Source organism: Ogataea angusta, assembly GCF_019207475.1.
Source record: "Ogataea angusta isolate 61-244 chromosome Unknown 61-244_NODE_1_length_1302399_cov_90.877568, whole genome shotgun sequence".
NCBI classification, from domain to species: domain Eukaryota; kingdom Fungi; phylum Ascomycota; class Pichiomycetes; order Pichiales; family Pichiaceae; genus Ogataea; species Ogataea angusta.
Genome location: NW_025065215.1, coordinates 509,973 through 525,241, shown reverse-complemented (window position 1 = coordinate 525,241; position 15,269 = coordinate 509,973). Strand labels below are relative to the sequence as shown.

The following is a 15,269-nucleotide window of genomic DNA, read 5'->3' as shown; positions in this document are numbered from 1 at the left end:
TGCTACGTTCAATTAGCACCGTCACGACCTATTACCTAATTCCAGTTATGTAGAGTGTCGAAAAATCCAAAAATGAAACGAGAGCCAGAAAAAAAATATATTGTTCTCGAACAAGGCGAAAAAATAGCTATGACGATTTCGTGCATGTGTGCTTCTTCAGGGAATGCCGAAGATCCAAATAGTCCTACACCATTGCTTTTGTGTACAGACGCACTCCTGGCGAGGCTAGACTCTGCGAGAACCTGGGTTCCGAGGAGTTCGAGTGCACCGACGCGTTGCTGCTGGTGTTGGTGGTGGTGAGGTGGAGCGAGCTGGCAGACTCGTAAAGCGACACGCTCTGAGGCGTCTCTCTGATCTTGTCCACGTCCATCAGCTCGGCCACGCCTAAGTGCAGATTCTCGATCTCCGGGGCGAAATTGGCGCCATACAGATCCACCAGGCTCTTGTGGCTCTCCAGCAGCGAGCCCGGCACAAGAAGAGCGTGGACTCTGAGCAGCCGGTACAGATTATGCACCAGCTGCTCGAACTTGGCCTCCACCGCCTGCTCGGCGCCGTCCTTGTCTGCCTTGTCGAAGAACACCCTGTACTGGCCCGCCCCGCCGTTCACAGGCGAGTCGACCGTCCCTGCCAGCACCCGCGACAGCTCGCCAAAAATGGCAGACTGCGACAGATGCGCGTGGTCCTCGGTTCTTTTGATCGCCTGCAGCAGCGTGTACTCCAGGTCCTCCAGGCTTTCGTTCCTGGCACTCAGCGACCTCAGCGCGTTCTCCACGGGCGACAGTTTCGTCACCGTCGTTTTTTTGATTTCCGACCGGTTCATCAGCGTCGGGAACGGAGCATACGTCTCGTACGTCACCTCCTCGGTCCACAGGTCCTGGATACCCGTCGAGCCGGCGATTCTGCGTGTGGCCTGGAACTGGCGCAGGTCTTTGTTGTCCACGTACTGTTTCGTGCGCAGCGACAGCTTGTCGGCGCTCATGTCTTTGTACGGAGCCACGCTCTTGACATGGACATATTTTCCTTTCGGCTCGCTTTGCTTGAGTTTTTGCAGCTCCTCCTCGCTGTTGATGAGATGTGCTCCGGGATACAGCCGCAACAGCCGCTGGATCATCGACGTGATGTGCTCAAACGCGAGTCCCTCGTAGATGTACTGCTTGTTGCGGAGCGCGTCGGGGAATCCGGTGCCGACAAACTCGATGCGGAAGTAGCTGGACTCGACGCGGTCGACGGTCTCCAGGGCCTTGTAGATCTTTGCGAGCTCGCCGTGGCAGAAGCTCAGCCCGCGCAGATCGAAGTTGTGCGCCATGTACGCGCGCAGCAGCTCCTGGTACACGTCGACGGCCTGTTCGAGGCGCTTGCCGCGGACGAAGTTGGCCGCAATCATCTTGTAGAGCTGCTCCTTGCGCTGGAACACGGTCTGTTTCGGGAACGGCGGCCGCTCGCACGCCGCCAGCTCTGTTTCCGGGTCCCAGGAGTACGTGTCGGCCAAAAGTCCGAGCGACAGAGCAGCCTGCACGTAGTGGCCGCGCTCGAGGTTCGACTGGTACAGGTCGTTCACAAACGACTGGAACACCTCGGGCCGGTCCACGCTGGCGAGATACTGCGACAGTTTCAGCCGGTAGTACATTCTGTCGTCGTCGAACTCGCTGCCCTTGGGGATTTTCTGCAGCTGGTTCAGGTTCTCGAGATACTCCGACAGCTCCTCGATAAGGCCCATGATCGGCCCGTACGCCTCGTCCTCGGAGTCCAGCTTGATCGAGTTGACGAGGTGGCTGATGAAGCCCACTATTTCCTCCGGCCCCGGCGAGTAGCTCTTTTCGGTGTGGAAAATTTCGTAGATCGCGACGATGCACAGCCGTTGCAATTCCTCGAGACTCTGCTTGTTGAGCCACTCGTCGACCACCATCGACCACAGGATCCGGACGCCGACGTCCACACACGTGGTGTTGCGCTGGAAACACAGCAGCAGCACGTCGCCCACAACGGTATATTTCTCGTCAGCAATAAATAGCGTCTGGAACCCGCCGCATTTCTCGATCGCAAACCGCTGCGCCGTGTTCTCGGCACACCGCACGCCCAGACTGTTCCACACGGACTGTACAAGGCCCGCAGCGCGCGGCCGGATGTCGCCCTCCAGCTGGTAGCAGCACTTGCGCGGAATATCGTGCAGATGCTCCAGCGACGACGTCTGCGCGGTAGCACACCGCAGAATCGCCACAATATACTTGTGCCAGACGCGCACGTTGAGCCGGTCGACCTCGCCGGGCGGCGGGAGGATCCGGATCGCCATCGGGTACACAAACTCGGTCAGCGACAGGATGCCCTCTGTGATGAGCGCGCGCAGCGAGAGCCACTTGTCGGCCGGGTAGTATTTCGCCGACATGGTGGAAACCACCCACCGGATCGTGTCGAACGGCTTCGTGGGCGAGTCCAGCACGCTGCCGGGTGCGCCCAGCAGCCCGTTGAGCGCCTCGTACGCGGGCGACGTGGTTTTCTTCACCAGGTACCGGCTCATGGCGTCGCCGTTGGCCCTGCCGATCTTGGCGTGGATCGCGATCAGCACGGCCAGCTCGATCAGCACCTCGCAAAACGACTCGTTGTTCACGGCCGAGTCGATCGTGTGCTCCGGGAACGGGTACGCCACGGGGAACAGCTGTGTGAAGGTTCTGCGCGGCCGGAGGTAGCCGTTTTTCTGGCAGTGCACAAGACACCGGCGGAACGTCTCGCCCAGCACCGGCAGCAGCCGCGCGATCGTCACGTACGCCTGTTTGCTGTCGTCGTGGAACACGCGGTCCTCGCCGAAGCACGCGGTGTCGAACGCCAGCACGACCCCGAGAGCGAGCCGGATGGCGTCGATGTCGATCTGCTCGCTCAGCACCACCTCGAGCGCCCATTTGAGCGCGCTGGCCATCAGCGTGTCGCGGGTGTCGACGGAGGAGGTGCGAATGAGCCACGAGCTCAGCAGCCGGCGAATAAACAGCAGCTTGCTCACGATCATGCGGTGCTTGTGGCTTTTTTTCTTGGCCGGCACCTCGTCTGCTGCCCCGAGACCCTGCAGCCCGATCGCGTCGACCCATTTGGCCGCCATCTTGAGCAAAAGCGCGTCGTCGTAGAAGTCGCGCAGCACGTCGAGCCACAGCTCCAGGGACTCGGCGATCAGCAGCTGGTCGGGCAAGATCGAATCCTGTCTGAGGGCAAGCAGCTTGGCGGCCGAGTTGCTGAAGAACGTGCCGACGCCGGCGAACGCGGTCGTGTTGGCGTAGCACGAGGCCGCGAGTTTCAGCACGAGGTGCGACGTGCGGCACAGCGCGCGGCCCGTCGAGTTCCAGTCGGTGTCGACCTGCGAGAAGTACGACGCCATCAAATGCAGCAGCTGCTCGCCGACAGTGGGCAGGTTCCCGTGTTTTTCGAGAAACTCTGCAAAAACGTAGTTATAGTGGTCCTGGCGCGCGATCGTCACGTCGAGCAGACGCACAACGCTCTCGAAAGCGGCGATCTCCAGCGACAGCAGCTTCTTGGCACGTGACTCGTTGAAGATCTCCAGAAACGTGCGCAGCAGGTCGGGGAAAAACTTCACCGCCGTCGCCAGCTCCACCTTGCCCACCTTCGCCAGCACCTGGATCAGCGTGCCGTAGTTGCCCTCGAGGTTGGCGTGGTAGAACTTCTTCCAGTCCAGAACGGTGGCCACCGCCGGGTCGGTGTTGTATTTTTTCCCCACGTAGTGCAGGTCAAAATCCACCGCGGCGACCTGGCTGCTACCGCTGCCGTAAATCTCCACCTGGGCGCCCTTCTTGGTCTCGCGGATCTGGTGGCCGGACCGCATATGGTACCGTCCCTCGCCGAGGAGGTTTCCGTTCAAATAAACGGTGAAGAGCAGGTACTCATTCTCGATCATAGAGTTCTCCTCAATATTGAAGATCTGGACCGTCTCGCCAACGTGTTCATGCGGCGACACTGTCAGGAACTGCCACACCTTGTGCGGGTCCTCGTTCGTGCCCTTGCCGAACCGCAGCCCCTGTGTCGGCGACTTGACCTCCACGGTGACAAAGCTCTTCTCCTTGTCGGAGCCTGCCACCAGAGTGCATTTGTTGACCGTCAGATACGATCTGTCGTAGTCTGGCTCCAGCGGGCTGTACAATACCGGCCGAATCGGCGCAATGGCAGACGTACTCGCGTTTACAGAGTCCAGCAGCTTGTTGTTCTTGAGCTCTTTGATGGACAGAGTGAGCTGCTCTGCTCGCGGGTTGATGGCCACGCCTTTGCTGGAGCCAGCGATAATTCGGTCCACGAGCTCTCCCCAGCCGTTGTTCTCCATCAGCGACGCCACGGCCGTGAGCGGGCTCGTGCCCGGCTTGATACTGGGCTGCTGGGAGTTTCGCGAGGTGTACGAGCCGAACAGCTTTATGGTGAACTGGTGAGCCTGGCCCGCGGTCAGATGGCCCTGTTTGCCGCTGAAAATTCGCGTGATGTTGGCGACACCGGCGCCGATCCCCTTGCGGATCGCAGGCAGCGTGCCCTCTGTGAGCCTGATGTTTTCGGTCAAAACGGCCACCAGGTAGACTCTGGTATTTTCCACCTCGCTGGCTGGAATATTTTTAAACAGAGCAGCAGAGATATTTTCCAGCTCGAAGCTCTCGTGCGGCCGGATCGTGATGCTGAACGCCTCTGTGATGGTCTTCTTGGTGTTGCGCAAGTACATGTACGCGGTGATCCCGTCGTAGCCCTTTGGGACGATGTTTGACGAGCCAGACACAGACTTGAAGTCCACGAGAATGTGCGACGGTAGCGCAGGCTGCAGCTTGGGGCATTTCTCGGGCACAAATGAGACGTCTGCGTGGTTGACGGGGAAGTTGGACGCAAGCGCCGAGAACAGCTGGTTCTGTGCGACTTTGGCGAGGTTGATCATGCTTTCTGGATTTTTGCTGGCTTTGAAAAGGCGACCCGTTTTTTCGTCTCTGGACGAAATAGCCAGGTAGCCACCGACGTCGTTGGAAATCACCGGGGCCAGCAGCTTGGAGATCCTGTTCACGAGCGCCGCGACCTGTTTCTGCGCAAGCACCTTCTCCTCCCTTGTGAGCAGGCCGTGCAGAAACTGCAGTCGGATGTTGTCCAGCTCGGTGTATATGTCTTTAAATTTTTGGAACAGAGAGTACTGGTTCATGGAGTAAACGGCGAAGATGTAGACGGCGATGGAGCGCAGCGACAGCACGATCTCGTCCAAAAACGAGTCTGCGAGGGCCAGCGAGTCTGGCGGCAACGGAGGCAGCGAGTCGGAGCTGAGCACGTAGGTCTTGTTATACGGGATCTCTTTCACGACTTCCACGCAAGATCTGGGCAGCACGGCCACGGAAACACGGTTCTCAGGCAGCCTGTCCAGCGTGGCACCCGCGGTGAGGAAATCGGACGGCATGGGCAGCGAAATGACGTATCCGCGGACCCATTTGCCGCCTGCTTCCTGCTCGAAAAGGTACACCTGATCTCCGTGGTAGACGTCGACAAAGTTCTGGGCTATGGCCTTGTAATTGGGGTCGGCCCTGTCCAGCTGCTTGAGCGGCAGAAACGACCCGACGACTTTTCCGTAGTGGAAGCACGGCAACGGGCTCCATTCAGGCATGGCAAATACAGGACGGACGTTGGTGAAGAAAAGTTTCGGGGTCGTGCATTTATTTATCTCAGAGCCTGAGATCAAATAACTATTTTTTCTCCATTTGGCAACCTCATCTGATTATGGAGTCTTGCAAAAGAGTGAGTTTCAACAGAGATATTCGGCCGGTCGACCCGCTCACGCTCCAGCTGCAAACTCTGGGCATGCGCATCCGCAAGAGCGTCAGCGACGGGTACATGCAGGGCGACGCCACCGCAGCCAGCACGGCTGGCAAGGGAAACGAGTTTTCCGCGCCCCAGATCCGCAGAGTGCCACTGCCGGACCACCTGGCAGACGGGCCTCCTGCGCTGGACTTCCGTGGATCGACCGTCTCGTCGCTTGCCGACTGGGAGAGCGAGCTGGACAGGGGCACCAAGCGGACGTATGACGAGACGCAGGACTACGAGAAGAAGTACGGCCCGCTGGTGTTCAACGAGGAGTTCTGACCACGCCCGCGCCATACCAGCACCCGATTTATCCTATTTACCGGTAGTAACGATTTAATGCATTTTCTGTATTTTCTACAATTTTCCTACCACAATTATTTGCACGCCAATTGCGGCCATGGACCCCAAAGATGCAAAACCGGCCCTGGCAGAGCGCCTGTTCCGTCTCGCAGACCCTCTCAGCCACATAGCCGTTTCGGACGCCATCTGGGCCTCCTTCTGGACGCTGCCGCGCAGCGTCAACGACGTCTTTACTGCCTTCTCGCCCGCCAACATTGTGCTTCTGAGAGACACCAACCCGCGGAATTTCTTTCTGTTGATCCGGCTCACCGCCACGCGGCTCGTCACGCTCGCGAGACAGACCGAGTCCGGCACGTTCGACAAAACAGAGGTGCTCAACTGCGCACGGCTCCTCACCAGACTGCTGCCGTATCTGTACGAGAAGGCAGAGCTCGCATCCGCAGAAAAAACGCTCTTCTGGTCCCTCAACAGCACCCTCGACCCGCACACACAGGCCTCCGGCAGCTCCAACGGGTCCACGACCGCCACCGTCGGCTTCGACTCGCTGTGCTCGACAGATCTGTCCAGCGCAGACACCACCAACGGAATGGTGGACGTGCTGGTCAGCCACGACAAGATGATCGACAATCTCTCCCTGAAGCCCACCGTGGACGAGTCGCAGAGCGGCTCGCTTCCGCTGGGCGCGCTGCTCGTGCTGCAGGCGGTCAATCTGCTATTTACCACCGGCTTCACTGTCCCGGCAGTGGACAAGCAGAGCAGGCCGAACTCTGTCGAGTTTTCGATCTGGGAGCCCGGAATCGGCCTCGCAGGCAAGCTCAAGCACCCAGACATCGCCCTGGACTCCAACAGACTCGAGATCCTGCGTCTGTTGCTGGCCCTCTGCTCGCAATGTCTCTACAGACAGGTCTCGAACGTGGTACCGCTCGGCAGCCGGTACCTGACGGTCCTGGTGACGGCGGTGCCCAAACTGCGGATGCTCACGCTGATCTCGTCGCTGCTGAACCTGGTGTGCCGGTCCACCAAGGACCCGAACGAGTACAACACGGGGCTGGATCTGGAGATCGCAGCACAGAAAGAGGTGCGTGTCCTGATGGTCACGAGCGCGATGCAGCTGTTCACACAGATGATTGTGTACCCGCTGCCCAAGATGGACCAGGAGTTTCTGCAGAAACAGGGCATTCTGGTCGATACGCCCACGAACCTGGTGCGGTACTACTGCGGCCGGCTGCACAAGGAGCAGGAGCTGGAGTTTCTGGAAGACGGGCTGGTGCGGCCGCTTTTCCGGCTGATGGACGCCGATTCAGGCTCTGCGGCCAACGGGTCTGGCCTCTCGTACCTCATAAAAGGGAAGTTTCTGGCCGCTTCCTCGAACCTTGAAGACTGGATGACTGAGATCGTGATGCTGGTGTGGGAGTTTTACCAGTGCAACAAAAAATTCCGCGTACGGCTGGCAACGCAGTACGGCGTCAGGCTGCTGGTCGCGCTGCTGTACCAGATCTTCGTCTACAAGTCGTCTGAAAAACACAGAAACTACGTGCGAACGTGCTCCTATCTGGTGCTCTTCCTCTCCTACGATACCATCATCACCACGCAGCTGGTCACGCCGCTCGATAGACAATACTACGCCACGCTCCCGCAACACTTCCGTCTGTCTGGCTCGCCCACCACTTATAGAGACTTTCTGGTGACCCAAACGTGCGCGATCCTCCAGACAGACTGTCCGCTGATCCTCGTCCCCACCATGATAGAATGGATATACAACATGGTCCCGCAGATGCCTGCTGCGTCGAGCTCTGTCCCCACCACTAATAGACGTCCCTCGTCGCGGGACCTGGCCACAGCACAGCCGCAGACGCTCCAGATGTCGTACTCGACCTGCTCTGCCGTGACACAGCTGGTCGCCAAATTCTCGTCTGTCGAGTTTCTGAGCCAGCAGGACGTCAACCTCGACCTGCTCGCGCTGCTGATGCGCAGTCTGTGCCACGTGATCACCAGAAACCCCAACGACTGCGCCATCTGGTTCTATGTGCTGCTGAAAAATAAACCGATTTTCGAGAACGTGATTGTTTCGATCCGCAAAGTGTCGGAAACCAGCGACTGCCAGGACGAGACGGAGCCGGCGAGCGGGTCGAACTCGCCATCGCCGACGCTGAACGCAGAAACGAGCGAGGACGACCCGCTGTATAGGGGCCCTACAGACGACAGCCTGATCCGGCCCAAGCTGCCCGTGGGCATGTCGTTCAGGGCCAAGGCCAAGCTGCCGCTGAACGCCCCGTTGGAGCTCACGTGGCCGGGACTCAAGTCGACGACCGTCGTGCTCGACATCATCCGGCACCTCGAAGCCAACGTGACAACCACTGGTGCAGACGCCGCGTCCATCATCAACCAGATCAACGGGGCCAAGATGGCAGAGTTCGTTGCCACGCTGAAGCTTCCAAACGAGTACAACCCGGCCAAGACGAAGTTCGAGCCGCTCCGGTTCACGTGGTCCAACCTGTCGCTCGGATGGTACACCTCTGTTCTGTGGTGTCTGATCTACAACCAGCTGGAGGTGTGCAAGTCGAAGTCTGTTTTAGAGGACTCTATCTCGGCGTTCAAGAAGGTCGGGGCCGACTGGGGATTCGGAACATGGAGCACGTTCAACAGCAAGTCGTCCACGATGGAAATCCACTCTCTTTCGCCGATCGGAATCTGGGACGGCACAGACGTCAAATTATTCACTATTAAGGGAGCTACACGGGATGTACCACTCACAGGCCCAAAGAACTCGGTGGACATGGCGACGGACTCGTTCATAAAGCGGTTCGGGTCGATAGCGCTCAATCGCCGCAAGTCCAGCGCCGCGTCGCTGCAGACCCTGAGCTCGCAGACTCAGCAGGCACATCGGTCCGGCACAGAGAGTCCTGGCCGGCCGCTGCTCTCGCGCGGCCTTGGCTCCACGGACAACACGCAGTCCACGCCGCCGCTGGTGAATTACAGTCCTGTGCCGCCTCCGGTGGCGAGCGATTTCGAAGGGTTCAATCTGAACAGTTTCGGCAAGCAGCCGAACGCGCCTCCAGTGCCGCTGAAAGTGACTCCAAGAAACAGTCTGTCGATTATCAGAACACGGTCGAACGTCGCTCCCGACGATTAGCGTCTGCCCTTTCTCGTGACGACCGTGAAGCCGTCCTCGTCTATCAGCTCCTCACGCAGCTGGCTGGCGCGCTCCTGCAGCTGCGGCGCGTCGGCGTCCATCATGTCTTCGTCCTCGTCCTCGTCGCTGTCGTCTTCGCTGTCGTCTTCCTGGACCTCAACCTTCTCGATGCCGTGTGTCTTGCGATACTCCTGCTTCTGCAGGTATTTCTGGTACATCGTCTGCACACGGTCGTACTTGCCAGCAAGACACTCCTGGTAGACCTGGACCACGGCGGTGGCTATCTGGACCGTGCTCTGGTCCTCGACAAGAACGTCGAACTCGTCCTCCATGGCGTTAAATAGAGTTTCGTGAATCAAGATAATGTCCACCTCCTTGTTCTGTTTGAACAGGTCGATCACCACGGCGCTGATCCAGTCTCTTTTCTCTGCCGACTCTGGTCCTCCCCAGCTGTTATCGACAGCCGTGGTGAGGATCTGCCAGCCGTGCACGAGCATCGCGACGCCGAGCTCAAAGTTGGCCTGTGCCTTCTCGTCAGCAAGCTCCAGCGTCTTGCGCGGCTCCGCTGCACACAGGTATCCGGAGTCTTCAAGTACTAGCTCCATCAAATAAAATAATTAAATAAAAAAAATTATTTTTTTTGCTGGAAAATCATGTGACCCCAAGGCGATAAAAATCTATTTATGGTGGTGTGGGCTTGGCTACACTTTTCATTTTTTAAACTTTGAACATGGTGTCGCCTCAGACCAGCCCGCAGATCAGCATCCACCGCTTCGACTCGTCGTCCCAGCTCGAAAACGTCATCAACCAGGTCAAGCACAGGAAAACTCAGCCTGCGGGCGATCCGTCAGTGTACACGGATGATCTGGGCCACAAGTTCTGCACCAGAGACAGGATTGTCGTCGACGTGGAGCCTCCGACCCGCGAGGTGCCGGGCAACGACCGTGTTTTCGCCAACAACGGCCTGCCCGACTACAAGTTCCTGCGCCGCCATTTCCGCCAGGAAGGACGGCTTTCTGAGGAGCAGGTGCTGCTGATCCTGGAAATGGCCGCCGCCGCGCTGCGCAAAGAGCCCAACATGGTGTGTGTCTCCGCGCCGGTGACGGTCTGCGGCGATGTGCACGGCCAATTCTACGATCTGTGCAAGCTCTTTGAGATCTGCGACGATCCGGACGAGACCTCGTATCTGTTTCTCGGAGACTACGTGGACCGCGGCTCGTACTCGCTGGAGTGCTTGCTGCTGCTGTACGCAATGAAAATAAACCACCCGGACACCTTCTTCATGCTCCGCGGCAACCACGAGTCCGAGCAGATGACGTCGTTCTTCACGTTCAGGGACGAGTGTCTCAGAAAACACAGTCTGGCCGTGTACGAGAAGTCGCTCGAGTCGTTCAAGGCGCTGCCGCTCGCCGCGCTGATGGACGGCCAGTTTTTCTGCGTCCACGGCGGGATCTCGCGGCACCTGCGCTGGCTCCGCGACCTCGACACAATCGACCGGTTTGTGGCCAACTTCCCGTCGTCGGGGCTGTACTGCGACCTGATGTGGGCCGACCCGTCGAACGACTACGACGCGGCCGCGGACGAGCCGGACTACGTCGAGAACTACGAGCGCGGCTGCTCGTACATGTTCTCGTTCCGCGCCGTCGAGACGTTTCTCAAGGACAACGGGCTTCTGAGCGTGATCCGCGCCCACCAGGCCCAGGACTCGGGCTACCGCATGTACAAGCGGACCGCAGCACAGAAATTCCCATCCATGATCACGCTGTTCTCTGCGCCCAACTACTGCGGCACGTACGGCAACAAGGCCGCGGTGCTCCGCTACGACCGGTCGTTGATGAACATCCGGCAGTTTGGGTCGCAGCCAGAGCCGTACCGGCTGCCGAACGGGCTGGACGCGTTCACGTGGTCGATTCCGTTCGTCGCCGAGCGCACGTCGGACATTCTGCTGCAGCTGCTCAACATCTGCTCGGCCGAGGAGCTGGGCAGTGGCAGCTACGAGGCCGAGGCCGAGGCCGAGACCAGACCCATGGACTACGCGGCGCTGCGCAAGAAGATCCTGGCGATCGGCAGGGTGTCGAGGATGTTCAACATGCTGCGAGAAGAGGCCCAGAAGGTGGAGCAGCTGCGCACGCTGGCGGGCGGAGAGGCGCTGCCGAAGGGCGTGCTGCTCAACGGGCAGGACGAGCTGGACCGCAAGCTGACGTCGTTCGAGCACGCGCGGCTGGCCGATCTGCCCAACGAGGCCATGCCCCGCAAATGAGCAACCGTTGCACAGTGAAAATTTATAGAGGTCGATCGACCGCCCCGAAATATTTATAGTATTTAATACCTGTCGCCATGAGCCCGCTCCAGAACCTCAAGGCGCACGAAAACTCGGTCAAGATCGAAAACGCGCTGCGCCACGTGAAGAAGCGCGACGAGGCACCCGCGCACGGCGACCCCACCGCCTACGTGGACGAGCAGGGCGAGACCTTTGTCACCACAGACCGCATCGTCAAGACCATCAGTCCGCCGTCGTTCCGCATCCCTGCGGACGCAGAGGTGTTCCCGGACGGAAAAACGCCAGACTACAAGTTTCTGATGCACCACTTCAGGCAGGAAGGCAGGCTGTCGGAGCAGCAGCTCACGTACATTCTCCAGGAGTCGGCCGCGATCTTCGAGCAGGAACCAAACATGCTCAAGGTGCCCTGTCCGGCGACCGTGGTGGGCGACATCCACGGCCAGTACTACGACCTGTGCAAGATGCTCAACATGTGCGGCGACCCGGCCAAGACACAGTACCTGTTTCTCGGAGACTACGTGGACCGCGGGGACTACTCGATGGAATGTCTGATTCTGCTGCTGGCCATGAAGATCAACTTTCCCAAGTCGTTCTGGATTCTGCGCGGAAACCACGAGACCAAGCGCATGACGGAGCACTTCACGTTCAAGCGCGAGTGCGCCGTCAAGTACTCGCTGGCCATCTACAAGGAGGCGCTCAACACGTTCAAGATGATGCCCTTCTGCGCGGTGCTGAACGAGCAGTTTTTCTGCTGCCACGGCGGGCTCTCGCCCGAGCTCGAGAAGCTCAGCGACATCGGCAAAATCAACAGATTCAGATACGACTTCCCGTCCAGGGGACTTTTCAGCGACATCATGTGGTCGGACCCGGCTCCCGAGTACGACACAGAGGTCCTCTCGCCCACCGACTACGACTCATACTTCAGAGACAACTACGAGCGCCACTGCTCGTACTACTACTCGTACCACGCGGTCTGCCACTTTCTCGAGAAAAATAATCTATTGAGTGTCATCAGAGCACACCAAGCGCAGGACGCCGGGTACAGGATGTACCGCAAGAACGAGGCCACCGGGTTCCCCTCGGTGATCACCCTGTTTTCTGCGCCGAACTACTGCGGCACCTATAGAAACAAGGCTGCGGCGCTGATCTACGACGGGTCCACGTTCAACATCAAGCAGTTCGTGGCCACCGACTCGCCGTACCACCTGCCGGACTTCATGGACGTTTTCGAGTGGTCGCTGCCGTTTGTGTCGGAAAAAGTGCTCGACATCCTCGTTTCGATCCTCAACATCTGCACCGAGGACGAGCTCGAGGAGGAGACCGTTGTGGCGCGCGACGTGGTCAAGTCGCTGCAGGACGTGCCCGAGACGTCTCCGGAGACCACTCTGGCCGCCGTCACGGGGCCGGCGACCGGCGTGTCGCCGCTCGAGGCGCGCGCCTCGCTGCGCAAGAAGCTGCTCTCGATCGGGCGCATGTCGCGCATGTTCAACATCCTGCGCGAGGAGGCCGAGAAAGTCGAGCATCTCAAGACGTACTCGGGCGGGAAACTGCCCCGCGGTGTGTTGATGGACGGCCGCGAGGAGCTGCACAACAGACTCAAGTCGTTCTCGGAGGCCAGAGAGGCCGACCTGCAGAACGAGGCGTTGCCGCCGTCGGCCGAGGAGCTCGAGAAAATCGAGGAAGAGCGCCAGCGCAAGGCCAGAGAGTACATCGAGGGCGCTGGCCAGTGGCCTCACAGCGCATAGCATTTTTCCAGATGTGTCCTGTCGTTGCCCCACCACTCCGGGAACTGTGCTGCCGTCTTGGACCCGAAAAGCAGCGCAATGACGAGGTTGGCAAGGTTGAAGCCCGTGTCGAACGCTGCTGCCAGAACATAGTTGTACCTCTGGAACCACTGGTGCTGGTATTTGTACAGGTAATGCATGGTGAAGGTGCCGATGAGGAACTGCGTAAAGTAGCCCGTGCTGATGTTGCCGTAGAACTTGGACATGGTTGCAAACAGGATGGTGACGTTGAATTTTTTTGCAAGCCGCCACGGCGTGGTTTTCGCTATCCAGAACACCGCCAGGGGTGCTATGCTACCAACGAGAAATCCAAGAGGCAGGTACGGATAGTGCTCGAACACCCGTTTGGGGCCAAGCACAACGTACTGGATCGCGTTGCTGTTGTAGTTGGTCAGCACCTGGCCGGTCCACTGCCGCATCGGGTCGCTTTTCAGGCCTTTGAGAAAGTCGTACTTGGACTTCACCACCCAGCGCAGCGACATGTAGTTGAACGGCACACCGATGAGGTCGCCAAAGATCTGCGAGAAGAAAACGAGCTTGGGTGGAATGTCGTTGTAGATGCCGATCTTCTGGTCCTGCAGGATGTATTGGGCGCGGTACCAGCAGTTTCCCGCGATGGCCCCGTAGAAAGCTGCTCCACAGGGGTGTTTGCCGCTCGTGCCCGAGAAAAACGGCGTCTGCATCATCAGGCCGTACACCAGCTCGTTGACCGTGCCGATCTCGACCTGGAAGTTGGAGATCGCGTACAAATATGCCATCGGGGTCACAATGATGGAGCCGATTAGCAGCGCCACGACATACGTTCTCCAGGGGATGAACAGCTGGTCTGTGGCCAGAAAAATGGTCGACAGCAGCACAAAGCTGATCAGAAACAGGGCCAGAAACCAGCTGCTCGGCACCTCGTCGTAGCGCGCGTACGATTTGCTAATTCTGTCTGCGTAGCGGCCGGCCACCGGGTCCTTGAAATTCTGGCGCAGCTTTTGGTAGCCAGATTTTATATCCCGGTAGCCAAAACAGCCTATCCAAACAATCGCACTGGTGTAGGCTGCGTAGTCAAAGAAAATGTTTGCGAGTCTCTGGGTGCCGAAATGGACTGGCCCGAGCAGCTCGTACGCCGTCTCGTTGAGCTGGAGCTCTGGGGTGAGCAGCTGTGTCGTTGGATACAGAGACCCGTTTGAGAGCAGAAGTCTGTTGTCCATCAGCCCCAAGGAGTATTTTCCGTGGTCGTACCACTTGCAGAACGGCAGAAACGCCCAGCACAGGGTCGCGAACCCGAGAAACTGCATCACGATCGTCCAGTACGGGCTCAGCATCACCGAGGACGAGATGTTGCTCCAGTCGAGCGAGATGTTCAGAAACCCAAGGCCGCCGAGACCGGAGCCCCAGAAATTGAGCACCGCGTTGTGAGGAGCCATGAAGCACAATATGGAGACCGACGACGTCAACGGGAAGATGAGCTCGGGGAAAAACTGCCATACAAACAGCGAAGCAAGACCGACCGTGAACACGCGCATCTGCGAGCTCGACCGGCTGCCAGCATGTTCCTGGGCCTTGAACAGCGAGGTCTGCATCAACGCCTTGGGCCACACAAACTGTGGCTCGTAAAGCACAAAGTTCCTCGCAATGGCTCCAAAAGAGTAGCCGGTCCAGACAATGCTGTACATGAAGACGAGTGCCACGACGGGATGCACTTTTCGATCGTAGTAGATTTCCGACAGCGACAGGCCGGCAGTTCCCTGGTTGCCGGTGGCGCCCGAGGCCGCGGTCAGCGTGACCAGAACGGCCTCTTTGATGGACCAGGGGCCGGGATTGAGACTGAACCGGAAGCCAAGCAGGTTGACAGTTTTCCGGGGCAAAATTCTCGCCAGCCACCTGCCGGCCGGGTCAGATAAAAATTGAACAAACAGAATGCTGTAGGGAGCGCTCGTGGTCCGGTACGAATTTAGTGTGTCCACAAATG

The 15,269-nt window shown here is 58.8% G+C and overlaps 8 protein-coding genes across 8 annotated transcripts; 6 read left to right on the top strand and 2 right to left on the bottom strand.

Annotated features, from left to right (window-relative positions):
* Window positions 1-184: 184 nt before the first annotated feature.
* Window positions 185-5,614, bottom strand: KL928_000329 (uncharacterized protein; the record flags this gene model as incomplete). The annotated part of the gene is made up of 1 exon (XM_043203860.1): window positions 185-5,614. One exon carries the CDS (start codon window positions 5,612-5,614, stop codon window positions 185-187), a length of 5,430 nt encoding a protein of 1,809 aa, XP_043062224.1.
* A 194-nt stretch (window positions 5,615-5,808) lies between these two features.
* KL928_000328 (uncharacterized protein) lies at window positions 5,809-7,488 on the top strand (the record flags this gene model as incomplete). Its single annotated transcript, XM_043203849.1, has 2 exons — window positions 5,809-6,083; window positions 6,282-7,488. 2 exons carry the CDS (start codon window positions 5,809-5,811, stop codon window positions 7,486-7,488), a joined length of 1,482 nt encoding a protein of 493 aa, XP_043062223.1.
* A 364-nt stretch (window positions 7,489-7,852) lies between these two features.
* On the top strand, window positions 7,853-9,244 carry KL928_000327 (uncharacterized protein; the record flags this gene model as incomplete). Its single annotated transcript, XM_043203838.1, has 1 exon — window positions 7,853-9,244. One exon carries the CDS (start codon window positions 7,853-7,855, stop codon window positions 9,242-9,244), a length of 1,392 nt encoding a protein of 463 aa, XP_043062222.1.
* A 43-nt stretch (window positions 9,245-9,287) lies between these two features.
* KL928_000326 (uncharacterized protein) lies at window positions 9,288-9,849 on the bottom strand (the record flags this gene model as incomplete). The annotated part of the gene is made up of 2 exons (XM_043203827.1): window positions 9,288-9,315; window positions 9,434-9,849. The coding sequence occupies 2 exons, from the start codon at window positions 9,847-9,849 to the stop codon at window positions 9,288-9,290; spliced, it is 444 nt and encodes a 147-aa protein (XP_043062221.1).
* Window positions 9,850-9,974: 125 nt separating this feature from the next.
* Window positions 9,975-11,504, top strand: KL928_000325 (uncharacterized protein; the record flags this gene model as incomplete). Its single annotated transcript, XM_043203816.1, has 1 exon — window positions 9,975-11,504. The coding sequence occupies one exon, from the start codon at window positions 9,975-9,977 to the stop codon at window positions 11,502-11,504; it is 1,530 nt and encodes a 509-aa protein (XP_043062220.1).
* A 77-nt stretch (window positions 11,505-11,581) lies between these two features.
* On the top strand, window positions 11,582-13,270 carry KL928_000324 (uncharacterized protein; the record flags this gene model as incomplete). The annotated part of the gene is made up of 1 exon (XM_043203805.1): window positions 11,582-13,270. One exon carries the CDS (start codon window positions 11,582-11,584, stop codon window positions 13,268-13,270), a length of 1,689 nt encoding a protein of 562 aa, XP_043062219.1.
* Window positions 13,271-13,443: 173 nt separating this feature from the next.
* KL928_000323 (uncharacterized protein) lies at window positions 13,444-14,094 on the top strand (the record flags this gene model as incomplete). Its single annotated transcript, XM_043203794.1, has 1 exon — window positions 13,444-14,094. The coding sequence occupies one exon, from the start codon at window positions 13,444-13,446 to the stop codon at window positions 14,092-14,094; it is 651 nt and encodes a 216-aa protein (XP_043062218.1).
* A 303-nt stretch (window positions 14,095-14,397) lies between these two features.
* KL928_000322 (uncharacterized protein) lies at window positions 14,398-15,201 on the top strand (the record flags this gene model as incomplete). Its single annotated transcript, XM_043203783.1, has 2 exons — window positions 14,398-14,418; window positions 14,494-15,201. The coding sequence occupies 2 exons, from the start codon at window positions 14,398-14,400 to the stop codon at window positions 15,199-15,201; spliced, it is 729 nt and encodes a 242-aa protein (XP_043062217.1).
* Between the last annotated feature and the right edge of the window lie 68 nt (window positions 15,202-15,269).